This window comes from Salvelinus fontinalis, unplaced genomic scaffold, assembly GCF_029448725.1.
Source record: "Salvelinus fontinalis isolate EN_2023a unplaced genomic scaffold, ASM2944872v1 scaffold_0618, whole genome shotgun sequence".
NCBI lineage: Eukaryota > Metazoa > Chordata > Actinopteri > Salmoniformes > Salmonidae > Salvelinus > Salvelinus fontinalis.
Genome location: NW_026600827.1, coordinates 65,001 through 92,868, shown reverse-complemented (window position 1 = coordinate 92,868; position 27,868 = coordinate 65,001). Strand labels below are relative to the sequence as shown.

General features: G+C 46.6%; 1 protein-coding gene across 1 annotated transcript in view; it reads left to right on the top strand.

Annotated features, from left to right (window-relative positions):
- Nucleotides 1-27,868, top strand: part of LOC129846755 (dysferlin-like) — a 92,728-nt gene that overhangs the window by 7,507 nt on the left and 57,353 nt on the right. Inside the window, exons 3-11 of the mRNA XM_055914618.1 lie at nucleotides 2,695-2,876; nucleotides 4,221-4,361; nucleotides 5,165-5,194; nucleotides 5,433-5,462; nucleotides 5,584-5,622; nucleotides 7,513-7,614; nucleotides 11,426-11,587; nucleotides 19,690-19,852; nucleotides 20,062-20,135. Coding sequence (XP_055770593.1) covers nucleotides 2,695-2,876; nucleotides 4,221-4,361; nucleotides 5,165-5,194; nucleotides 5,433-5,462; nucleotides 5,584-5,622; nucleotides 7,513-7,614; nucleotides 11,426-11,587; nucleotides 19,690-19,852; nucleotides 20,062-20,135 — 923 coding nt within the window. The remainder of the gene's footprint in view (nucleotides 1-2,694; nucleotides 2,877-4,220; nucleotides 4,362-5,164; nucleotides 5,195-5,432; nucleotides 5,463-5,583; nucleotides 5,623-7,512; nucleotides 7,615-11,425; nucleotides 11,588-19,689; nucleotides 19,853-20,061; nucleotides 20,136-27,868) is intronic.

Here is a 27,868-nt window from a genome sequence, read left to right as displayed (position 1 = left end):
GTTTTGTCCACTCAGTGTAAAGAGCAGGTGTTCTTAATGTTTTGTTCCACTCAGTGTAAAGAGCAGGTGTTCTTAATGTTTTGTTCCACTCAGTGTAAAGAGCAGGTGTTCTTAATGTTTTGTTCCACTCAGTGTAAAGAGCAGGTGTTCTTAATGTTTTGTTCCACTCAGTGTAAAGAGCAGGTGTTCTTAATGTTTTGTTCCACTCAGTGTAAAGAGCAGGTGTTCTTAATGTTTTGTCCACTCAGTGTAAAGAGCAGGTGTTCTTAATGTTTTGTCCACTCAGTGTAAAGAGCAGGTGTTCTTAATGTTTTGTCCACTCAGTGTAAAGAGCAGGTGTTCTTAATGTTTTGTTCCACTCAGTGTGACCTGTTGTTACTATTGAAATGGCTTTGTTGCTACAGCATCTCTGGCTGTGTCACAAATGGCACCCTATTCCCTATATAGTGAACCAGGACCCTATGAGCCCTGGTTAAAAGTAGTGCACTATATAGGGAATAGGGTGCCAGCCCTGGTCTAAAGTAGTGCACTATATAGGGAATAGGGTGCCTAATGTTTTGTCTATTTTAACATGTGACAGGGCCAGACTGCTGTGATAATCTGAAGTACCCAAAAGGGCCACTAGAGGTCTTGTGATAAATTACATAAAATCCTTGAAAGTTACCAAAATTCTGGTCGTGTAAATGATAAACTGAAAGTTAAAGTAATATACAGTCCATTCGGTAAGTATCCAAACCAATTGAATTTTTCCACATATTGTTACGTTACAGCCTTATTCTAAAATGTATAAATAAAAAAAATTACCCTCATCAATCTACACACAACACCCCATAATGACAAAGCAAAAACAGAATTTTTGTTTAAAAAAAAATGCAAGTAAAATAAAAACTGAAACATCACATTTACATAAGTATTCAGACCCTTTACTCGGTACTTTGTTGAATCACCTTTGGCAGCGATTACAGCCTCGAGTCTTCTTGGGTATGATGCTACATGATGTATCCTGTATCCTCCCTTTAAAACCCTGTGCTCTATCCTCCCTTTAAAACCCGGTACTGTATCCTCCCTTTAAACCCTGTAATGTATCCTCCCTTTAAAACCCGGTACTGTATCCTCCCTTTAAACCCTGTAATGTATCCTCCCTTTAAAACCCGGTACTGTATCCTCCCTTTAAAAGCCTGTACACACACAGACAACAGACGATGGTTGGTGTGTTTGTCATAAGGTTGGATGGTTGGTGTGTTTGTCATAAGGTTGGATGGTTGGTGTGTTTGTCATATGGTTGGTGTGTGTTTGTCATAAGGTTGGATGGTTGGTGTGTTTGTCATATGGTTGGTGTGTTTGTCATAAGGTTGGATGGTTGGTGTGTTTGTCATATGGTTGGTGTGTTTGTCATAAGGTTGGATGGTTGGTGTGTTTGTCATATGGTTGGTGTGTTTGTCATATGGTTGGTGTGTTTGTCATAAGGTTAGATGGTTGGTGTGTTTGTCATAAGGTTGGATGGTTGGTGTGTTTGTCATAAGGTTAGATGGTTGGTGTGTTTGTCATAAGGTTAGATGGTTGGTGTGTTTGTCATAAGGTTGGATGGTTGGTGTGTTTGTCATAAGGTTAGATGGTTGGTGTGTGTTTGTCATAAGGTTAGATGGTTGGTGTGTTTGTCATAAGGTTGGATGGTTGGTGTGTTTGTCATAAGGTTGGATGGTTGGTGTGTTTGTCATAAGGTTAGATGGTTGGTGTGTTTGTCATAAGGTTAGATGGTTGGTGTGTGTTTGTCATAAGGTTGGATGGTTTGGTTTCTCTGCTCTGACTCAGTTATATTGCCTCTAGCTGGCTTGGTCATGCTAGTAACAATCTAACAGTGAAAACAGACAGACCATCAGTTCAGAGAGATGATGTTTCCTAACCAGAGTTAAAACATCCAGGTTTTCTACAGGTCACCAGAATGTTTCCTAACCTTGTTCTTCTTCTGTCCATCTTTACAGAACCCAAGTGTTCTTCCTTTCACAACCCGCTTTTCTCCTGGATTTGCATGTCTCTTTCCAACCCCTCCCCCCCTCTTCCAGAGCCCTACATTCATAGAACAAAAGGTGCTATCTAGAACCTAAAATAGTTATTTGGCGTTCTCCAGGAGAAGAGGGAGGAGGAGAACCCTTTGAAGAACCCTTTTTGGTTCTAGGTTAAACCCTTTTGGTTCCAGGTTGAACCATTTCCACAGAGGGTTCTACATGGACAGCCAAAGAACCCTTTTGGAACCCTTTTTTCTAAGAGTGTAGACCATAGTGTCCTTCCTCCACCATTCCCTGAATCCAACCTGGTTTAAACCCCTCTCTCTCTCGCTCTCTCCCTCTCTCTCCCCTCTCTCTCTTCCTCTCCCTCCCCTCTCTCTCTCCCTCTCTCTCCTCTCTCTCTCTCTACCTCCCTCCCCTCTCTCTCTCCCTCTCTCTCCCCTCTCTCTCCCTCCCTCCCTCCCTCCCTCTCTCTCTCTACCTCCCTCCCCTCTCTCTCTCCCTCTCCCTCCCCTCTCTCTCTCCCTCTCTCTCCCCTCTCTCTCTCTTTTTCTCTCTCTCTCTCTCTCTCTCTCTCTCTCTCTCTCTCTCTCTCTCTCTCTCTCTCTCTCTCTCTCTCTCTCTCTCTCTCACTCTCTCTCTCACTCTCTCTCTCTACCTCCCTCTCCCATCTCTCTCCCCTCTCCAGATCCCTATGCCATAGTTTCGTTCCTCCACCAGAGCCAGAAGACGGTGACAGTGCGTAACACGTTGAACCCCACCTGGGACCAGACACTCATCTTCTACGAGGTGGAGGTGTTTGGAGACGCTGATGTGACAGAGAGAAACCCTCCTAACATAGTGGTGGAGCTGTACGATCAGGATACATATGTGAGTCAATATTCATGAATTGACCAATTTATCATTCAAGCGTGCAAGTAAGCAGGCAGACAAGCAAACAGGCAGATAAGTAGTCAGGCAAGCAAACAGGCAGGTAAGTAGTCAGGCAAGCAAACAGGCAGATAAGTAGTCAGGCAAGCAAACAGGCAGGTAAGTAGCCAGGCAAGCAAACAGGCAGATAAGTAGGCAGGCAAGCAAACAGGCAGATAAGTAGGCAGGCAAGCAAACAGGCAGGTAAGTAGACAGGCACGCAAACAGGCAGATAAGTAATCAGGCAAGCAAACAGGCAGATAAGTAGTCAGGCAAACAAACAGGCAGATAAGTAGTCAGGCAAGCAAACAGGCAGATAAGTAGGCAGGCAAGCAAATAGACAGGTAAGTAGTCAGGCAAGCAAACAGACAGGTAAGTAGTCAGGCAAGCAAACAGACAGGTAAGTAGTCAGGCAAGCAAATAGACAGGTAAGTAGTCAGGCAAGCAAACAGGCAGATAAGTAGGCAGGCAAGCAAATAGACAGGTAAGTAGTCAGGCAAGCAAACAGGCAGGTAAATAGGCAGGCAAGCAAACAGGCAGGTAAGTAGGCAGGCAAGCAAACAGGCAGATACGTAGGCAGGCAAGCAAACAGGCAAGCATGCAAACAGGCAGATAAGTAGGCAGGCAAGCAAACAGGCAGATACGTAGGCAGGCAAGCAAACAGGCAAGCAAGCAAACAGGCAGATAAGTAGGCAGGCAAGCAAACAGGCAGGTAAATAGGCAGGCAAGCAAACAGGCAGATACGTAGGCTGGCAAGCAAACAGGCAGATACGTAGGCTGGCAAGCAAACAGGCAGATACGTAGGCAGGCAAGCAAACAGGCAAGCAAGCAAACAGGCAGATAAGTAGGCAGGCACGCAAACAGGCAGGTAAGTAGACAGGCAAGCAAGTAGTAAGGTAAATAGGCAGGCAAGCAAACAGGCAGTTAAGTAGGCTGGCAAGCAAACAGGCAGATACGTAGGCAGGCAAGCAAACAGGCAAGCAAGCAAACAGGCAGATAAGTAGGCAGGCACGCAAACAGGCAGGTAAGTAGACAGGCAAGCAAGTAGTAAGGTAAATAGGCAGGCAAGCAAACAGGCAAGCAAGCTAACAGGCAGATAAGTAGGAAGGCAAACATGCAGATAAGTAGGCAGGCACGCAAGAAGGCAGGTAAGTAGGCTGGCAAGCAGGTAGGCAGGTAAAGAGGCAGGCAAGCTAACAGGCTAAAAAGCAGGCAGGCAAGTAGATAATCAATCTGATATCTGATTACATCATGCCTGGGTCTTCCTGTGTGTAACTGTCTTGTCATTCCCCTCCCATCCCATAGGGGGCAGATGAGTTCATGGGTCGCTGTGTGTGTCAGCCCTCCACGACCCCCTCCCCTCGTCTGGCCTGGTATCCAATCAGGAGGGGAGACAGGAGCGCAGGAGAACTACTGGCTGCCTTTGAACTCATACGGCGAGAGAAGGTGTGTCTCTGTGTGTATCTGTGTGTATCTGTGTGTATCTGTGTGTGTTCTCTGTGTGTATCTGTGTATGTTCTCTGTGTCTCTCTGTCTCTGTGTGTGTCTGTGGTGTCTGTGTGTGTTCTATTTGTGTGTGTGTGTGTGTGTGTGTTATCTGTCTGTATCTGTGTGTGTGTGTGTGTGTGTGTCTGTATCTGTGTGTGTCTCTGTCTGTATCTGTCTGTCTCTCTGTCATGGTCCTAGCAATGTAGGAAATACGTGTGTGTCTGTGTCTGATTCCTGAGTCAGAGAGACAGTTGGAGCCTGGATACTATCAGCCATGCGCTGTGTGTGCGTGCGTGCGTGCGTATGCGTGTGCGTGTGGAGGCGGCTGAGTCCCGTAGGGCTAATATTCTGCTTTTTGATGAGCAGAGCTGTTTTCCCGGAGGATGAGGGGATATTTCAATATGACCACATTTCTGTTCTTTCTCTTTTTCATTATGTTTCTCTCTTTATCTTTATTTATCACTCTCTCTCTCCTCCCTCTGTCATCCCTCCCACTGTCATCCCTCCCTCTCTCTCTCCTCCCTCCCTCCCTCTCTCTCTCCTCCCTCTGTCATCCCTCCCACTGTCATCCCTCCCTCTCTCTCTCCTCCCTCTGTCATCTCTCCCTCTCCTCCCACTGTCATCCCTCCCTCTCTCACTCATCCCTCTGTCATCTCTCCCTCTCTCTCTCCTCCCTCCCTCCCTCTCTCTCTCCTCCCTCTGTCATCTCTCCATCTCTCTCCTCCCTCTGTCTTCTCTCCCTCTTCCTCTTGTTCCCACAGCCCGCTGATCATCACATCCCTGGACATGAGGTTAGTCTGATCACACACACACACACACACACACACACACACACACACACACACACACACACACACACACACACACACACACGGACACACGGACACACGGACACACGGACACACGGACACACGGACACACACACGGACACACACACGGACACACACACACATTAATGTCTCTCACTCTCTCCCCCTCCCCGTCTCTCTCTCCCTCCCCTCTCTCTCCCCCTCTCTCTCTCTGTAACAGGGAGACATTCCCCCTCACATTATGGATGAGGTAAGAATGACATTTTTTGACATAATACTTTAAAATCCTATTGTTATGTTTTATAAATAACATGTGCTATGCATCTCTCCTTCATCTTCCTCCCTCTCTCCTTCATCTTCCTCCCTCTCAGGTCTTTCTCACTGGATTCCTCTCAGAAAACCAGCAATGGGTACACACACACACACACACACACTCACACACACACGGACACACACACACGGACACACGCACGGATACACACGAACACGGACATACGCACGGACACGCACAGACACACGCACGGATACACACGGACACACACGCACACACACACACGGACACACGCACGGATACATGCACACACACACACACACGGACGGACACACTAACACACAGGAAACAGAGAAGCAACACTAACAGGGTTTATTTGTTGCAGTTTGATGTATCGTCCTCAACAACTCTGTCACAATGTGTCTCATCTTCACCGTGTTCCTCCACTTCATCCTAATCCGTTCATCTCAAACTCCACTCCGTGTTTTCTCACTGAACCATCTTGTGTTAATTCATCCTAATCCGTTCCTCTCAAACTCCACTCCGTGTTTTCTCACGGAACCATCTTGTGTTAATTCATCCTAATCCGTTCCTCTCAAACTCCACTCCGTGTTTTCTAACGGAACCATCTTGTGTTAATTCATCCTAATCCGTTTCTTTCAAACTCCACTCCGTGTTTTCTCACTAAACCATCTTGTGTTAATTCATCCTAATCCATTCCTCTCAAACTCCACTCCGTGTTTTCTCACTGAACTATCTTGTGTTGATTGCCTGGGCAATTTTGAAAATGTCCTTTCATTCGTTTTTGACTGAAATACACCACTGTTGAATGTGCTGATTTTTATCGTCACGTTATCGTCACGTTATCGTCACGTTATTTGTCCACTAACGTTCCTTTAACTGTTACGGCTAGGCGTGCCACTAGTGGCACACCTCGACAACATCCGGTGAAATTGCAGAGCGCCAAATTCAAACTACAGTTTTATAAATATTTAGCTTTCATGAAAATATACGTGTAATACATCAAAATAAAGCTTAACTTCTTGTTAATCCAGCCGCTGTGTCAGATTTCAAAAAGGCTTTATGGCGAAAGCTCACCATGCGATTATCTGAGGACAGCGCCCCGCATACAAATGCATAACAAATCATTTTCAACCAGGCAGTTGCGACACGAAAGTCAGAAATAGCGATAAAATATATGCCTTTCTTCTGTTGGCACTCCAAAAAGTCCCAGTTACTTTACAAATGGTACTTTTGTTCGATAAAGTCCTTCTTTATATCCATAAAAACTCAGTTTAGCTGGCGCGCTTCAGTCAATAATCCACCCAGTTTCCCTCCTCCAAAATGCATACAAAATAAACTTTTCAACTTTTCAAACTTTTCCAAACAAGTCAATCAACGTTTATAATCAAACCTCAGGTACCCTAATACGCAAATAAACTATACAATTTAAGACGGAGAATCGTTATTGTCTTTACCGGAGATAAACAAAAAGAACGCGCTCTCGTCCACACGCTTGGAAAAACTACAGCCAAAATGGGAGCCACTTAGAAAAACTACAACCAGCCTGAAACTCTTTCTAAAGACTGTTGACATCTAGTGGAAGCCCTAGGAACTGCAATCGGGGAGGATTTCGCCTTATAATAAAAGTGACAGCCATTGAAAACAGTTTTTTTGGGGGGGATGGTTTGTCCTTGGGGTTTCGCCTGCCATATCAGTTCTGTTATACTCACAGACAATATTTTAACAGTTTTAGAAACTTTAGAGTGTTTTCTATCCAAATATACCAATTATATGTATATCCTAGCTTCTGGGCCTGAGTAGCAGGCAGTTTACTTTGGGCATGCTTTTTATCCGGACGTGAAAATACTGACCCCTAGCCCAAAGAGGTTGTATAGCAGCATGTTTAAAATACACACTTATGTCTCAATGTTTCCCCTGCTGGTGTTGTCTCACATATATTACATTTTGTCCCCTGTGGATGACCTCACGCCTCTGACCCATCCCTGTCCTGTGTTCTGATTGGCAGCCCAAGGATTCCGACCTGCCGTGCCCGCCCCCCCAGAGAGAACCCAACGTCTACATGGTTCCTCAGGGGATCAAACCGGTTCTACAACGTACTGCTATAGAGGTGCTATTCTACTACAACTGTACTATACTACTATACTACCACTAATACTGATACTGTACTATACTAATACCGCTGTACTATACTACCACTAATACTACAACTGTACTATACTACTATACCGCCACTAATACTGATACTATACTATACTAATACTGCTGTACTATACTACCACTAATACTACTACTGTACTATACTACTATACCGCCACTAATACTGATACTATACTATACTAATACCGCTGTACTATACTACCACTAATACTACTACTGTACTATACTACTATACCGCCACTAATACTGATACTACACTATACTAATACCGCTGTACTATACTACCACTAATACTACTACTGCACTATACTACAACTAATACTACTACTGTACTATACTACTATGCCCCCACTAATACCACTACTGTACCAGACTACTATACCACCACTAATACTACCACTATACTACACCACTATACCACCACGGGCACTACTGCTGCGCTATACTACTATACTACCACTAATACTACTACTGTACCATACTACCACTACTGTGCTATACTACACATGTATTTTACTACCACTAATACTACTACCGCACTATACTACTACTGCTGTCATATACCACCATACTATTACTGGTACCACTACTGTAGTATACTACTATACTACGGCTACTACTCCTACTGTACTATACTACTCATACTACTGTGCTATACTACTCCTACTACTGTACTATACTACTACTGCTGTCATATACTGCTATACTACTACTAGTACTACTACTGCACTATACTACTACTGCTGTCGTATATTACTATACTACTACTAGTACTATACTACTAATACTACTACTGATGTCACCCAATACTATACTACTACCACTGTACTACCACTAACACTATTACACTAATACTAATACTACTACTATCATATACACTACTATATTACTACTAGTACTAATACAACCATTCTACTATACCACTACTAATACTACTGTGCTATATTACTACTAATACTACTACTGTGCTATATTACTATACTTCCACTGCTATCATATACTACTATACTATTACCAATGCTACTACTGTACTATACTACTGCTAATACTACTACTGTACTATATTACTATACTACTACTGCTGTCATATACTACTACTCATACCACTACTGCTGCCATATACTACTATAATATTACTAGTACTACTACTGTACTTTAATACTACTGCTGTCATATACTACTACACTATCACTAATACTACTACTTTAGTATACTCTACTACCACTATACCACTACTAGTAACCATGCGAATGTACTATACTACCATTAATACTACTACTGTGCTATACTACCATGATACTACTAACACTACTACTGTGCTATACTATAATTCCACTGTACTATATTACTGTACTACTAATACCACTACTGTGCTATACTATAATATTACTGTATTATACTACTACTGTACTATACTACCATTAATACTACTACTGTACTATACTACTATACTACTGTACTATACTACCATTAATACTACTACTATACTATACTACCATTAATACTACTACTGTACTATACTGCTACTAATTATACTACTTTACTATACTGCTATTCTACTACAAATACTACTGCTGCACTATATTACCACTGCCACTAATACTGTACTATACTACTATACTACTGTAATATACTACCATTAACACTACTACTGTACTATACTGCTACTAATTATACTACTTTACTATACTGCTATTCTACTACAAATACTACTGCTGCACTATATTACCACTACCACGAATACTGTACTATACTACTATACTACTGTATTATAATACTAGTGATAATCCTACGATGCTATACTACCACTGTACTACTCATACTGCTACTATACTTCTATACCACTAATACTCATACGGTACTATAATATTATATGACTGCTAAACTACTACTGTACTATACTGCTGCTACTACTATACTACAACCAATACTACTACTATACTATAATACTAATACTACTACTGTGCTACTACTATATTATACTTCCATACTACTAATACCCCTACTGTATTATACAGCTATACTACTACTACCAATACCACTACTGTACTATGTCACTATACTACTAATGATACTACTGCTGTACTACACATACTATACTACCACTAATACTACTATATTACCATACTGCTGCTGTAATATACTACAACTAGTAACACTATCAATGTACTATACTGCCATGCTGCTATTAATACTGCTACTGCGCTATACTACTATATTACCACTACATCGGTATACTATACTACCGCTGTGTGATACTACTATACTACTACTGTACTGTACCGCTATACTACTACTGCACCATATTACTATGTTACTGTTAATACTACTACTTTACTATACTACTACTCATACTACTCGTGTACTATACTTCTTTATCGCTAATACTACTTCTGTACTACTTTACTACTATTAATACTACTACTACTATACTATACTGCTACGCATACTAATAGTGTATTCTTCTTCTATACCACTAATACTACTTTTATAATACTTTACTACTATTAATACTACCACTGTACTACTTTACTACTATTAATACTACTACTGTACTACTTTACTGCTATTAATACTATTAATACTATCCTATACTCTATACTACTACTCATACTACTAGTATATTCTTCTTCTATACCACTAATGCTACTTTTATAATACTTTACTACTATTAATACTACTACTGTACTACTTTACTACTATTAATACTACTACTGTACTACTTTACTGCTATTAATACTATTAATACTATCCTATACTCTATACTGCTACTCATACTACTAGTGTATTCTTCTTCTATACCACTAATACCACTTTTATAATACTTTACTACTATTAATACTACTACTGTGCTATACTTCTATAATAATACTAATACTACTACTGCGCTATACTTCTATAATACTACTAATACTACTACTGTACTATACTACTATACTACTAGTGATACTACTACTGTGCTATACTTCTATAATACTACTAATACTACTACTGTGCTATACTTCTATAATACTACTAATACTACTACTGTACTATACTAATATACTACTAGTGATACTACTACTGTGCTATACTTCTATAATACTACTAATGCTACTACTGTGCTATACTACTATACTACTGGTGATACTACTACTGTGCTATACTTCTATAATACTACTACTGTACTATACTACTACTGTACTATACTACTACTGTGCCATACTTCTATAATACTACTAATACTACTACTGTGCTATACTTCTATAATACTACTAATACTACTACTGTACTATACTACTATACTACCAGTGATACTACTACTGTGCTATACTTCTATAATACTACTAATACTACTACTGTACTATACTACTATACTGCTAGTGATACTACTACTGTGCTATACTTCTATAATACTACTACTGTACTATACTACTACTGTGCTATACTTCTATAATACTACTAATACTACTACTGTGCTATGCTTCTATAATACTACTAATACTACTACTGTGCTATACTTCTATAATACTACTAATACTACTACGGTGCTATACTACTAGTGATACTACTACTGTACTATAATACTAATACTGCTACGGTGCTATACTACTACTACTACTACTACTGTACTATACTACTATACTACTACTGTACTATACTACTACTGTAACATCTACATGGATCCACACGGTATCAAACCTGTTCTATAGAGGTAACTTAGATACTGTTCTCTCTCTTCTTCTCTCTCTCTCTCTCCATCCATTCTTTCTCCTCTCCAGATCTTGGCATGGGGAGTGCGTAACCTGAAGAGCTTCCAGCTAGCTAGCGTTACCTCTCCCAGCCTGCAGGTGGAGTGTGGAGGCAACATGGTTCAGTCCTGCGTCATACGATCTACAAAGAAGAAACCCAACTTCGACATCAACACACTCCTCATAGACGTGGTAAGACCTAGTTCCAAACCCATCACTAGTTTCTATGTCAAGGCTTTAACCCTTACCCCCTACCTTCATCACTAGTCTCTACACTCCTACCCTTCATCACTGGTCTCTACACTCCTACCATTCACCCTAGCCCCTTACCCCCTACCTTCATCACTGGTCTCTATACTTCTACCCTTCACCCTAGCCCCTTACCCCCTACCTTCACCACTGGTCTCTACACTCCTACCCTTGACCCTAGCCCCTTACCCCCTAACTTCATCACTGGTCTCTACACTCCTACCCTTGACCCTAGCCCCTTACCCCCTACCTTCATCACTAGTCTCTACACTCCTACCCTTCACCCTAGCCCCTTACCCCCTACCTTCATCACTAGTCTCTACACTCCTACCCTTCACCCTAGCCCCTTACCCCCTACCTTCATCACTAGTCTCTACACTCCTACCCTTCACCCTAGCCCCTTACCCCCTACCTTCATCACTAGTCTCTACACTCCTACCCTTCATCACTGGTCTCTACACTCCTACCCTTCACCCTAGCCCCTTACCCCTTACCTTCACCACTGGTCTCTACACTCCTACCCTTGACCCTAGCCCCTTACCCCCTAACTTCATCACTGGTCTCTACACTCCTACCCTTGACCCTAGCCCCTTACCCCCTAACCTCATCACTGGTCTCTACATTCCTACCCTTGACCCTAGCCCCTTACCCCCTACCTTCATCACTAGTCTCTACACTCCTACCCTTCATCACTAGTCTCTACACTCCTACTCTTCATCACTAGTCTCTACACTCCTACCCTTCACCCTAGCCCCTTACCCCCTAACTTCATCACTGGTCTCTACACTCCTACCCTTGACCCTAGGCCCTTACCCCCTACCTTCATCACTAGTCTCTACACTCCTGCCCTTCATCACTGGTCTCTACACTCCTACCCTTCACCCTAGCCCCTTACCCCCTACCTTCATCACTGGTCTCTACACTCCCACCCTTCATCACTGGTCTCTACACTCCTACCCTTCATCACTAGTCTCTTCACTCCTACCCTTCACCCTAGCCCCTTACCCCCACCCTTCATCACTGGTCTCTACACTCCTACCCTTCATCACTAGTCTCTACACTCCTACCCTTCACCCTAGCCCCTTACCCCCTACCTTCACCACTGGTCTCTACACTCCCACCCTTCATCACTAGTCTCTACACGCCTACCCGTCACCCTAGCCCCTTACCCCCTACCTTCATCACTGGTCTCTACACGCCTACCCGTCACCCTAGCCCCTTACCCCCTACCTTCATCACTAGTCTCTACACTCCTACCCTTCATCACTAGTCTCTACACTCCTACCCTTCATCACTAGTCTCTACACTCCTACCCTTCACCCTAGCCCCTTACCCCCTACCTTCACCACTGGTCTCTACACTCCTACCCTTGACCCTAGCCCCTTACCCCCTACCTTCATCACTAGTCTCTACACTCCTACCCTTCACCCTAGCCCCTTACCCCCTACCTTCATCACTAGTCTCTACACTCCTACCCTTCATCACTAGTCTCTACACTCCTACCCTTCATCACTAGTCTCTACACTCCTACCCTTCACCCTAGCCCCTTACCCCCTACCTTCATCACTGGTCTCTACACGCCTACCCGTCACCCTAGCCCCTTACCCCCTACCTTCATCACTAGTCTCTACACTCCTACCCTTCATCACTAGTCTCTACACTCCTACCCTTCATCACTAGTCTCTACACTCCTACCCTTCACCCTAGCCCCTTACCCCCTACCTTCATCACTGGTCTCTACACTCCTACCCGTCACCCTAGCCCCTTACCCCCTACCTTCATCACTAGTCTCTACACTCCTACCCTTCACCACTGGTCTCTACACTCCTACCCTTCACCCTAGCCCCTTACCCCCTACCTTCATCACTGGTCTCTACACGCCTACCCTTCATCACTAGTCTCTACACTCCTACCCTTCACCCTAGCCCCTTACCCCCTACCTTCATCACTGGTCTCTACACGCCTACCCGTCACCCTAGCCCCTTACCCCCTACCTTCATCACTAGTCTCTACACTCCTACCCTTCATCACTAGTCTCTACACTCCTACCCTTCATCACTAGTCTCTACACTCCTACCCTTCACCCTAGCCCCTTACCCCCTACCTTCATCACTGGTCTCTACACTCCTACCCGTCACCCTAGCCCCTTACCCCCTACCTTCATCACTAGTCTCTACACTCCTACCCTTCACCACTGGTCTCTACACTCCTACCCTTCACCCTAGCCCCTTACCCCCTACCTTCATCACTGGTCTCTACACGCCTACCCTTCATCACTAGTCTCTACACTCCTACCCTTCACCCTAGCCCCTTACCCCCTACCTTCATCACTGGTCTCTACACTCCTACCCTTCATCACTAGTCTCTACACTCCTACCCTTCATCACTAGTCTCTACACTCCTACCCTTCATCACTAGTCTCTACACTCCTACCCTTCACCCTAGCCCCTTACCCCCTACCTTCATCACTGGTCTCTACACTCCTACCCTTCACCCTAGCCCCTTACCCCCTACCTTCATCACTGGTCTCTACACTCCTACCCGTCACCCTAGCCCCTTACCCCCTACCTTCATCACTAGTCTCTACACTCCTACCCTTCACCCTAGCCCCCTACCCCCTGCCTTCATCACTGGTCTCTACACTCCTACCCTTCACCCTAGCCCCTTACCCCCTACCTTCATCACTGGTCTCTACACTCCTACCCGTCACCCTAGCCCCTTACCCCCTACCTTCATCACTAGTCTCTACACTCCTACCCTTCACCCTAGCCCCCTACCCCCTGCCTTCATCACTGGTCTCTACACTCCTACCCTTCACCCTAGCCCCTTATCCACATGGCCCAGTTCCAAACCGACCACCAGGCCGTTACTCCTTGCTTTCACTAGCTACCTCAGACCCGATAAACTTAGTTTGATTGAGAACTAGAATACACAAGTGACTAATGACCTTCCTGTGGTCTATTACTAGAATCAGTGTCATTCAACAATATGGTCCCTACAGTATGTAGAATCAGTGTTATTCAACAATATGGTCCCTACAGTATGTAGAATCAGTGTTATTCAACAATATGGTCCCTACAGTATGTAGAATCAGTGTTATTCAACAATATGGTTCCTACAGTATGTAGAATCAGTGTTATTCAACAATATGGTCCCTACAGTATGTCGAATCAGTGTTATTCAACAATATGGTCCCTACAGTATGTAGAATCAGTGTTATTCAACAATATGGTCCCTACAGTATGTAGAATCAGTGTTATTCAACAATATGGTCCCTACAGTATGTAGAATCAGTGTTATTCAACAATATGGTCCCTACAGTATGTAGAATCAGTGTTATTCAACAATATGGTCCCTACAGTATGTAGAATCAGTGTTATTCAACAATATGGTCCCTACAGTATGTAGAATCAGTGTTATTCAACATTTTTTTAATGTATTTTTTATTTCACCTTTATTTAATTAGATAGGTCAGTTGAGAACAAGTTCTCATTTACAACTGTGACCTGGCCAAGATAAAGCAAAGCAGTGCGACACAAACAACAAGACAGAGTTACACATGGAATAAACAAACATACAGTCAAAAATATAATAGAAAAGGTCTATATACAGTCTGTGCAAATGGCGTGAGGAGGTAAGGCAATAAATAGGCCATAGTAGCAAAGTAATTACAATTTAGCAAATTAACACTGGAGTGATAGATGTGCGGATGATGTTCAAGTAGAAATACTGGTGTGCAAAAGAGCAAAAAAGTAAATAAAAACAATATGGGGATAAGGTAGGTACATTGGGTGGGCTATTTACAGATGGGCTGTGTACAGCTGCAGCGGCGGTAACTGATGCTTAACGTTAGTGAGGGAGATAAGTCTCCAACTTCAGAGATTTTAGCAATTTGTTCCAGTCATTGGCAGCAGAGAACTGGAAGGAAAGGCGGCCAAAGAGGTGTTGGCTTTGGGGATGACCAGTGAGATATACCTGCTGGAGCGCGTGCTACGGGTGGGTGTTGTTATGGTGACCAGTGAACTGAGATAAGGCGGAGCTTTACCTAGCATAGACTTATAGATGACCTGGAGCCAGTGGGTCCGGCGACAAATATGTAGCGAGGGCCAGCCGACGAGAGCATACAGGTCGCAGTGGTGGGTGGTATAAGGCGCTTTGGTAACAAAACGGATGGCACTGTGATAGACTGCATCCAGTTTGCTGAGTAGATTGTTGATTGCTATTTTGTAAATGACATCGCTGAGGTCGAGGATCGGTAGGATAGTAAGTTTCACAAGGGAATGTTTGGCAGCGTGAGTGAAGGAGGCTTTGTTGCAAAATAGGAAGCCGATTCTATATTTAATTTTGGATTGGAGATGTTTAATATGAGTCTGGAAGGAGAGTTTACAGTCTAGCCAGACACCTAGGTATTTGTAGTTGTCCACATATTCTAAGAACCGTCCAGAGCAGTGATGCTAGTCGGGCGGGCGGGTGCAGGCAGCGATCGGTTGTAGCATGCATTTAGTTTTACTAGCGTTTAAGAGCAGTTGGAGGCCACAGAAGGATTGTTGTATGGCATTGAAGCTCATTTGGAGGTTAGTTAACACAGTGCCCAAAGAAAGGCACTGTTATTTCACATTCTTAAAATAAAGTGGTGATCCTAACTGACCTAAGACAGGGAATTTTTACTAGGATTAAATGTCAGGAATTGTGAAAAACTGAGTTTAAATGTATTTGGCTAAGGTGTATGTAAACTTCTGACTTCAACTGTGCAACAGTTTGGGTCTAGAGTGTCACCCCCTTTGAAGAGGGGAAGACCACGGCAGCTTTCCAATCTTTAGGGATCTCGGACGATACGAAAGAGAGGTTGAACAGACCGGTAACAGGGGTTGCAACAATGGCGTTGGATCATTTTAGAAAGAAAGGGTCCAGGTTGTCTAGCCCGGCTGACTTGTACGGGTCCAGGTTTTGCAGCTCTTTCAAGAACATCAGCTATCTGGATTTGGGTGAAGGAGAAGCTGGGGAGGCTTGGGGAAGTAGCTGCGGGGGGTGCGGAGCTGTTGGCCGGGGTTGGGGTAGCCAGGAGGAAAGCATGGCCAGCCGTAGAGAAATGTTTATTGAAATTCTCGATTATCGTGGATTTATCGGTGGTGACAGTGTTTCCTAGCCTCAGTGCAGTGGGCAGCTGGGAAGAGGTGCTCTTATTCTCCATGGACTATACAGTGTCCCAGAACCTTTTGGAGTTTGAGCAGCAGGATACAAATTTCTGTTTGAAAAAGCTAGCCTTTGCTTTCCTAACTGACTGCGTGTATTGGTTCCCGACTTCCCTGAAAAGTTGCATATCGCTGGGACTATTCGATGCTAGTGCAGTCCGCCACAGGATGTTTTTGTGACAATAGATGTCATCATTCACCAGAACAGAGAGACTGAATGTCTAATTTCAACACAGTGCTAGGTTTTGACCAGAGTCCTGTATAGAGAATAAGTTGTCATTTGGGACACAGTCCTCATCAGGCAGAGAGAGGCCCTCCATAACGGTCCTCATCAGGCAGAGAGAGGCCCTCCATAACGGTCCTCATCAGGCAGAGAGAGGCCCTCCATAACGGTCCTCATCAGGCAGAGAGAGGCCCTCCATAACGGTCCTCATCAGGCAGAGAGAGGCCCTCCATAACGGTCCTCATCAGGCAGAGAGAGGTCCTCCATAACGGTAACTCATCAGACAGAGAGAGGCCCTCCATAACGGTAACTCATCAGGCAGAGAGAGGTCCTCCATAACGGTCCTCATCAGGCAGAGAGAGGCCCTCCATAACGGTCCTCATCAGGCAGAGAGAGGCCCTCCATAACGGTCCTCATCAGGCAGAGAGAAGCCCTCCATAACGGTCCTCATCAGACAGAGAGAGGCCCTCCATAACGGTCCTCATCAGACAGAGAGAGGCCCTCCATAACGGTCCTCATCAGGCAGAGAGAGGCCCTCCATAACTGTAACTCATCAGACATAGAGAAGCCCTCCATAACGGTAACTCATCAGACAGAGAGAGGTCCTCCATAACGGTCCTCATCAGACAGAGAAAGGCCCTCCATAACGGTCCTCATCAGGCAGAGAGAGGCCCTCCATAACGGTCCTCATCAGGCAGATAGAGGCCCTCCATAACGGTCCTCATCAGGCAGAGAGAGGTCCTCCATAACGGTCCTCATCAGGCAGATAGAGGCCCTCCATAACGGTCCTCATCAGGCAGAGAGAGGCCCTCCATAACGGTAACTAATTTCTCCCACTCGGGATGGAGTGTCGCTAACGAGGTCTATGATGAGGTTTCATTCAGATGTTGATCTTAACCTCAACTAATTGCAATAGACAGACTTCATTCACTCAGTGCTTCTAAGTTATCAAATCGAATCACATTTTGTTTGTCACATGCGCCGAATACAACAGTGACATGCTTCCTCACAAGCCCTTAACCAACAATGCAGTTAAAAAACAAACATTTTAAAATAAGAATAACAAATAATTAAAGAGAATGGTGCAAGGTATCTGTTTGACCAATAGGAATGATCTTGAGGATATCCAGACTTCCAACACCACATGTACAGAGTACAGCCATACAGTTACTGTAGAAACTAACTTTCGGGTTTGATCTCAGAAGGTCAACTTATTTTCAAGGCCGTCTCAAAAAGAAGAAATCATATCTGTGCCGTTCGCACTTCATCCGTTTGCCCAAAACATCTCCCTCCGAGAGGTCAGGCCTGGGGATCATTCTTAGCCAGCAGCACATATTCTGACTCCGTTTGCCCAAAACATCTCCCTCCGAGAGGTCAGGCCTGGGGATCATTCTTAGCCAGCAGCACATATTCTGACTCCGTTTGCCCAAAACATCTCCCTCCGAGAGGTCAGGCCTGGGGATCATTCTTAGCCAGCAGCACATATTCTGACTCCGTTTGCCCAAAACATCTCCCTCCGAGAGGTCAGGCCTGGGGATCATTCTTAGCCAGCAGCACATATTCTGACTCCGTTTGCCCAAAACATCTCCCTCCGAGAGGTCAGGCCTGGGGATCATTCTTAGCCAGCAGCACATATTCTGACTCCGTTTGCCCAAAACATCTCCCTCCGAGAGGTCAGGCCTGGGGATCATTCTTAGCCAGCAGCACATATTCTGACTCCGTTTGCCCAAAACATCTCCCTCCGAGAGGTCAGGCCTGGGGATCATTCTTAGCCAGCAGCACATATTCTGACTCCGTTTGCCCAAAACATCTCCCTCCGAGAGGTCAGGCCTGGGGATCATTCTTAGCCAGCAGCACATACTCTGACTCCGTTTGCCCAAAACATCTCCCTCCGAGAGGTCAGGCCTGGGGATCATTCTTAGCCAGCAGCACATATTCTGACTCCGTTTGCCCAAAACATCTCCCTCCGAGAGGTCAGGCGTGGGGATCAGGATGTTCGTCCTGGAAGGGTCGTGTCCGCATGGAGATGTGTAGAAAACGTAAACAACATCATTTAATAACATTTCCAGTCTCAGACATGTGATCACGTGTTCCTGGGTTGGCTGAGCGTACTGATGTTCTGTTTAGACAGTTACACAGCAGATCCAATCAAATCTGAGGAGGGAAAATAGACATCCAATGGAATGAGAGAACAGGGCAAGGTAATGCTCTCCTAGTGGCGTGTCTGACGGGATCACACTTTGTCTTCATCCCTCTCTATTATCCATCTTCATTTCATCATCTGTTCTTTCCCCTCTCACTCTCAATCTGTCTCCCTTATCAATTGACCATCTCTTCATCTTGATGTTTCCCACCTTCTCCCCTTCCTCTCCCCTCCTCTCTCCTCCTCCTCTCCCCTCCTCCTCACCCCTCCTCTCTCCTCCTCCCCTCCTCCTCTCCCCTCCTCTCTCCTCCTCTCTCCTCCTCTCCTCTCCTCTTCTCTCCTCCTCCTTTACTCCTTCCTCCTCCTCTCTCCTCCTGTGCCCTCCTCTCTCCTCCTCCTCTCTACTTCTCTCTCCTCATCTCTCCTACTGTCCCCTCCTGTCCCCTCTCCTCCTCCCTCCTCCTCTCCCCTCCTCTCTTCTCTCCAGAGACTGCCCTGTGAGGAGCTGTATATGCCACCTATCATTCTGAAGATCATAGACAACAGACAGTTTGGGAGGAAACCGGTGGTGGGACAGTGTACCATCAGGAACCTGGAGGACTATCGCTGTACCCCTGAGGAAGATGGGGAGGAGGAAGAGGACGAGCTTGGTAAGAGAGGGATAGAGAGAGGAGGAGAGGCTGGAGGAAGTAGAGATGAAAGCAGTAGGGGAAAGGGAGGAAGTTGAGTTAATGGGTGTAAAGACAATATGGTGTTTGTTGATAAAGAAAGACTACATAAGACAACATAAAGCATATCACTGTCCTTGAAACGTTTTCACGTGAACCATTATAAACCTTCTGCTGTATGTGCTATTCAGAGGAGAATGTCCCGACACCTCGTGACGATGTTCTGATCGACATCGACGACAAGGAACCCCTCATCGCCTCACAGGTAGGCTCTGTCACCTAATCAACCAATCGATTGATCAATCAGTCAATCAAACAACCAATGAACCAACAGATTGATCAACCAACCTACCAACAGATTGATCAATCAACGAATTCAACTTCATGAGCATTTCACACAAGGTAAAAAAAACCCAGGAGAAGATGACGGTGGGAATTGATCTCTCTCCAACATGTTCCTTTGACCTGTGTGAGTGTTGATACGGTAGAGAAAGAGTAAACCGTTAACAGAATATGTACTTTATAGTCCAATAACTTCAAGAAAATAGAAAATGTTAATTAAGTTACGTGCAATCTCCTTACAGTGTGAAGTTTACACAACCTACTCCCATCCAAACTCCTGACCCCTGACCCTGAGCTCAGTCATCTCCATGACCCTGGTCCTATAGCTCATGACCCTGGTCCTATATCTCATGACCCTGCTCCTATATCTCATGACCCTGGTCCTATATCTCATGACCCTGCTCCTACAGTATATCTCATGACCCTGGTCCTACAGTATATCTCCTGACCCTGGTCCTAGAGTATATCTCATGACCCTGGTCCTATATCTCATGACCCTGGTCCTATATCTCATGACCCTGGTCCTATATCTCATGACCCTGGTCCTATATCTCATGACCCTGGTCCTACAGTATATCTCATGACCCTTGTCCTATATCTCATGACCCTGGTCCTATATCTCATGACCCTGGTCCTATATCTCATGACCCTGGTCCTATATCCCATGACCCTGGTCCTACAGTATATCTCATGACCCTGGTCCTATATCTCATGACTCTGGTCCTATATCTCATGACCCTGGTCCTATATTTCATGACCCTGGTCCTAAATCTCCATGACCCTACAGGGCTGGGTACAGGGTTGTGTTGGGCTGGGTACAGGGCTGGGTACAGGGCTGGGTACAGGGTTGTGTTGGGCTGGGTACAGGTCTGGGTACAGGGTTGGGTACAGGGCTGGGTACAGGGCTGGGTACAGAGCTGGGTACAGGGCTGGGTACAGAGCTGGGTACAGGGCTGGGTACAGGTCTGGGTACAGGGTTGGGTACAGGGCAGGGTACAGGGTTGTATTGGGTTGGGTACAGGGTTGTATTGGGTTGGGTACAGGGTTGGGTACAGGGCTGGGTACAGGGCAGGGTACAGGGTTGTATTGGGTTGGGTACAGGGCTGGGTACAGGGCTGGGTACAGGGCTGGGTACAGGGTTGTATTGGGCTGGGTACAGGGCTGGGTACAGGTCTGGGTACAGGGCAGGGTACAGGGTTGTATTGGGCTGGGTATAGGGCTGGGTACAGGGCTGAGTACAGGGCAGGGTACAGGGTTGGGTACAGGGCTGGGTACAGGGCTGGGAACAGGGTTGTATTGGGCTGGGTACAGGGCTGGGTACAGGGCTGGGTACAGGGTTGGGTACAGGGCAGGGTACAGGGTTGGGTACAGGGCTGGGTACAGGGCTGGGTACAGAGCAGGGTACAGGGCTGGGTACAGGGCAGGGTACAGGGCAGAGTACAGGGTTGTATTGGGTTGGGTACAGGGCTGGGTACAGGGTTGGGTACAGGGTTGTATTGGGTTGGGTACAGGGCTGGGTACAGAGCCGGGTACAGGGTTGGGTACAGGGCTGGGTACAGAGCCGGGTACAGGGTTGTATTGGGTTGGGTACAGGGTTGGGTACAGGGCTGGGTACAGGGCTGGGTACAGGGCTGGGTACAGGGTTGTATTGGGTTGGGTACAGGGCTGGGTACAGGGCTGGGTACAGGGTTGGGTACAGGGCAGGGTACAGGGCAGGGTACAGGGCAGGGTACAGGGCTGGGTACAGGGCTGGGTACAGGGTTGGGTACAGGGCTGGGTACAGGGTTGGGTACAGGGCTGGGTACAGGGTTGTATTGGGCTGGGTACAGGGTTGGGTACAGGGCTGGGTACAGGGCTGGGTACAGGGCTGGGTACAGGGTTGGGTACAGGGCTGGGTACAGGGCTGGGTACAGGGTTGTATTGGGTTGGGTACAGGGCTGGGTACAGGGCTGGGTACAGGGTTGGGTACAGGGTTGTATTTGGTTGGGTACAGAGCTGGGTACAGGGCTGGGTACAGGGCTGGGTACAGGGCTGGGTACAGAGTTGTATTGGGTTGGGTACAGAGCTGGGTACAGGGCTGGGTACAGGGTTGTTTTGGGTTGGGTACAGGGCTGGGTACAGGGCTGGGTACAGGGCTGGGTACAGGGTTGTATTGGGCTGGGTACAGGGTTGGGTACAGGGCTGGGTACAGGGTTGGGTACAGGGCTGGGTACAGGGCTGGGTACAGGGCTGGGTACAGGGCTGGGTACAGGGTTGTATTGGGTTGGGTACAGGGCTGGGTACAGGGCTGGGTACAGGGCTGGGTACAGGGTTGTATTGGGCTGGGTACAGGGCTGGGTACAGGGCTGGGTACAGGGTTGGGTACAGGGCTGGGTACAGGGCTGGGTACAGGGTTGTATTGGGTTGGGTACAGGGTTGTATTGGGTTGGGTACAGGGTTGGGTACAGGGCTGGGTACAGGGCTGGGTACAGGGCAGGGTACAGGGTTGTATTGGGTTGGAAACAGGGTTGGGTACAGGGCTGGGTACAGGTCTGGGTACAGGGCTGGGTACAGGGCTGGGTACAGGGCTGGGTACAGGGCTGGGTACAGGGTTCTATTGGGTTGGGTACAGGGCTGGGTACAGGGTTGGGTACAGGGCTGGGTACAGGGCGGGGGGCAGGGTACAGGGCAGGCCACAGGTTTGGGTACAGGGTTGTATTGGGCAGGGTACAGGGCTGGGTACAGGGCTGGGTACAGGGCTGGGTACAGGGTTGGGTACAGGGTTGTATTGGGCTGGGTACAGGGCTGGGTACAGGGCTGGGTACAGGGCTGGGTACAGGGTTGTATTGGGCTGGGTACAGGTTTGGGTACAGGGCTGGATACAGGGTTGTATTGGGCTGGGTACAGGGCTGGGTACAGGGCTGGGTACAGGGCTGGGTACAGGGCTGGGTACAGGGTTGTATTGGGTTGGGTACAGGGCTGAGTACAGGGTTGGGTACAGGGTTGGGTACAGGGCTGGGTACAGGGCTGGGTACAGGGCGCGGGGCAGGGTACAGGGCAGGGTACAGGTTTGGGTACAGGGTTGTATTGGGCAGGGTACAGGGCTGGGTACAGGGCTGGGTACAGGGTTGGGTACAGGGTTGGGTACAGGGTTGTATTGGGCTGGGTACAGGGTTGGGTACAGGGCTGGGTACAGGGTTGTATTGGGCTGGGTACAGGGCTGGGTACAGGGCTGGGTACAGGGCTGGTTACAGGGCTGGGTACAGGGCTGGGTACAGGGCTGGGTACAGGGTTGTATTGGGCTGGGTACAGGGCTGGGTACAGGGCTGGGTACAGGGTTGGGTACAGGGTTGTATTGGGCTGGGTACAGGGCTGGGTACAGGGCTGGGTACAGGGTTGTATTGGGCTGGGTACAGGGCTGGGTACAGGGCTGGGTACAGGGTTGGGTACAGGGTTGGGTACAGGGTTGTATTGGGCTGGGTACAGGGCTGGGTACAGAGCTGGGTACAGGGTTGTATTGGGCTGGGTACAGGGCTTAGTACAGGGCTGGGTACAGGGCTGGGTACAGGGTTGGGTACAGGGTTGTATTGGGCTGGGTACAGGGCTGGGTACAGGGCTGGGTACAGGGTTGGGTACAGGGTTGTATTGGGCTGGGTACAGGGCTGGGTACAGGGCTGGGTACAGGGCTGGGTACAGGGCTGGGTACAGGGCTGGGTACAGGGCTGGGTACAGGGTTGGGTACAGGGTTGTATTGGGCTGGGTACAGGGCTGGGTACAGGGCTGGGTACAGGGCTGGGTACAGGGCTGGGTACAGGGCTGGGTACAGGGTTGGGTACAGGGTTGTATTGGGCTGGGTACAGGGCTGGGTACAGGGCTGGGTACAGGGATGGGTACAGGGTTGTTTTGGGTAAAGACTATAAACTGACTATGACCTGGAATGTGTTCCTATTGAACCCAGAGTTTTTTTAATTTCTAATTTATTTTATTTCACCTTAATTTAACCAGGTAGTCCAGTTGAGAACAAGTTCTCATTTACAACTGTGACCTGGCCAAGATAAAGCAAAGCAGTGCGACACAAACAACAAGACAGAGTTACACATGGAGTAAAACAAACATACAGTCAATAACACAGTAGAAAAAGTCTATATACAGTCTGTGAAAGTGAGGTGAGACCGATGGCATGACCATGTTATGGCAATACTGGTTCATACAGTAGGTACTGTTGCCATGGTATTGTACAGAAACCATCCTGAACTGTAGTAAAGTCCTGTGGTTATGGGGATGCCTGTACTAAGGACAGAAACCATCCTGAACTGTAGTAAAGTCCTGTGGTTATGGGGATGCCTGTACTAAGGACAGAAACCATCCTGAACTGTAGTAAAGTCCTGTGGTTATGGGGATGCCTGTACTAAGGACAGAAACCATCCTGAACTGTAGTAAAGTCCTGTCGTTATGGGGTTGCCTGTACTAAGGACAGAAACCATCCTGAACTGTAGTAAAGTCCTGTCGTTATGGGGATGCCTGTACTAAGGACAGAAACCATCCTGAACTGTAGTAAAGTCCTGTCGTTATGGGGATGCCTGTACTAAGGACAGAAGTCAGCCTGAACTGTAGTAAAGTCCTGTCGTTATGAGGATGCCTGTACTAAGGACAGAAACCATCCTGAACTGTAGTAAAGTCCTGTGGTTATGGGGATGCCTGTACTAAGGACAGAAACCATCCTGAACTGTAGTAAAGTCCTGTCGTTATGGGGATGCCTGTACTAAGGACAGAAGTCATCCTGAACTGTAGTAAAGTCCTGTCGTTATGGGGATGCCTGTACTAAGGACAGAAGTCATCCTGAACTGTAGTAAAGTCCTGTGGTTATGGGGATGCCTGTACTAAGGACAGAAACCATCCTGAACTGTAGTAAAGTCCTGTGGTTATGAGGATGCCTGTACTAAGGACAGAAACCATCCTGAACTGTAGTAAAGTCCTGTGGTTATGGGGATGCCTGTACTAAGGACAGAAACCATCCTGAACTGTAGTAAAGTCCTGTGGTTATGGGGATGCCTGTACTAAGGACAGAAACCATCCTGAACTGTAGTAAAGTCCTGTGGTTATGGGGATGCCTGTACTAAGGACAGAAACCATCCTGAACTGTAGTAAAGTCCTGTGGGTATGGGGTTGCCTGTACTTCAGGGCTGGTGTGGCCAGTCAGGGGAAGAACTGTCAGGCCTGGACACAGACGTACCTTTGGCATGACCGTGTGATGGCAGAATTGCGTCATACAGTCGGTACTGTTGCCATGGTAGTGAGGTCTGGGACTGCCTTAGTGATTGGCTGGTGGTTTCCTGTACTTCAGGGCTGCTGGCTCATGTAGTCATACATTAGGTAATATTGCCACAGTGAGGCTGGGTGTGAGGCTGGTTTAGGAGGTCCTATTCGCAAGCCTGGACCCAGAGGTACCGGTGGCATGACAGTGTGAGGGAAACATTTAAATAATTTGTTCTATATTAGGCACTGTTGCCATGGTAAGGCCTGCAGCACAGAGAGCTACTGTTGCCATGGCAAGGCCTGCAGCACAGAGAGCTACTGTTGCCATGGTAAGGCCTGCAGCACAGAGAGCTACTGTTGCCATGGTAAGGCCTGCAGCACAGAATAGTACCGTTGCCATGGGAAGGCCTGCAGCACAGAAAGGTACTGTTGCCATGGTAAGGCATGCAGAACAGAAAGGTACCGTTGCCATGGTAAGGCGTGCAGAACAGAAAGGTACTGTTGCCATGGTAAGGCCTGCAGCACAGAAAGGTACTGTTGCCATGGTAACGCCTGCAGCACAGAGAGCTACTGTTGCCATGGTAAGGCGTGCAGAACAGAAAGGTACTGTTGCCATGGTAAGGCGTGCAGAACAGAAAGGTACCGTTGCCATGGTAAGGCCTGCAGAACAGAAAGGTACCGTTGCCATGGTAAGGCGTGCAGAACAGAAAGGTACTGTTGCCATGGTAAGGCCTGCAGCACAGAATGGTACCGTTGCCATGGTAAGGCGTGCAGAACAGAAAGGTACTGTTGCCATGGTAAGGCGTGCAGAACAGAAAGGTACCGTTGCCATGGTAAGGCCTGCAGCACAGAAAGGTACTGTTGCCATGGTAAGGCCCGCAGCACAGAGAGCTACTGTTGCCATGGTAAGGCCTGCAGCACAGAAAGGTACTGTTGCCATGGTAAGGCCTGCAGCACAGAGAGCTACTGTTGCCATGGTAAGGCCTGCAGCACAGAGAGCTACTGTTGCCATGGTAAGGCCTGCAGCACAGAGAGCTACTGTTGCCATGGTAAGGCCTGCAGCACAGAGAGCTACTGTTGCCATGGTAAGGCGTGCAGAACAGAAAGGTACTGTTGCCATGGTAAGGCGTGCAGAACAGAAAGGTACCGTTGCCATGGTAAGGCCTGCAGCACAGAAAGGTACTGTTGCCATGGTAAGGCGTGCAGAACAGAAAGGTACTGTTGCCATAGTGTCAGAGATCATGGCCCTGAAGCGGTTACAGGCTACAGATTTGCCTGTGCGATGAGGACACTAGTACGTGGTAGATTGATCCCCCGTCTGGTACTTAGACCCTCACCTGGTATTTCACCCTTAACTCAGTGGCCAGACAGTTGGGGTTTTCTAGTGGCTAGAAACTGTACATTTGGCAGGCCTGGAAGTGGAGTCTTGTTCTCTGAAAAACGACCAGCTCATTAGATGGAAAGTCAGAACAGAGGGTAACCACCAGAGATATACTCAATTCCTCAGCGTCAAGACCTACTAAAATACAAACAGACTGGGTAACCACCAGAGATATCGTCAATTCCTCAGCGTCAAGACCTACTAAAATACAAACAGACTGGGTAACAACCAGAGATATCATCAATTCCTCAGAGTGACGACCTACTAAAATACAAACAGACTGTGTAAAAACCAGAGATATCGTCAATTCCTCAGTAACGACCTACTAAAATACAAACAGACTGTGTGACAACCAGAGATATCGTCAATTCCTCAGCGTCAAGACTTACTAAAATACAAACAGACTGGGTAACAACCAGAGATATCGTCAATTCCTCAGAGTGACGACCTACTAAAATACAAACAGACTGTGTAAAAACCAGAGATATCGTCAATTCCTCAGCGTCAAGACCTACTAAAATACAAACAGTCTGTGTAACAACCAGAGATAACGTCAATTCCTTAGTGACAACCTACTAAAATACAAACAGACTGTGTAACAACCAGAGATATCGTCAATTCCTCAGAGTGACGACCTACTAAAATACAAACAGACTGTGTAACAACCAGAGATATCGTCAATTCCTCAGCGTCAAGACTTACTAAAATACAAACAGACTGTGTAACAACCAGAGATATCGTCAATTCCTCAGTGACGACCTACTAAAATACAAACAATAGAGGGAATGTCAGAAGAGGAAAGAAAAGGAGAGAGTTTGGAGAATAAAATAAGAGATTTGGGAGAATAAAATAAGAGATTTGGGAGGGATTAAGGAGATTGGAAAATGGTTTCCATGTTCCAGTTGTAACCCCCCTGTCTCTGTGCGTTTAAATCACTGGATAAAGAGAAGAAAGGATGAAGAGAGAGAGAGAAAGGAGAGACAGGGGGAGAGAAAGAGAGCGAGGGGGAGAGAAAGAGAGAGGGGGGGAGAATGAGACAG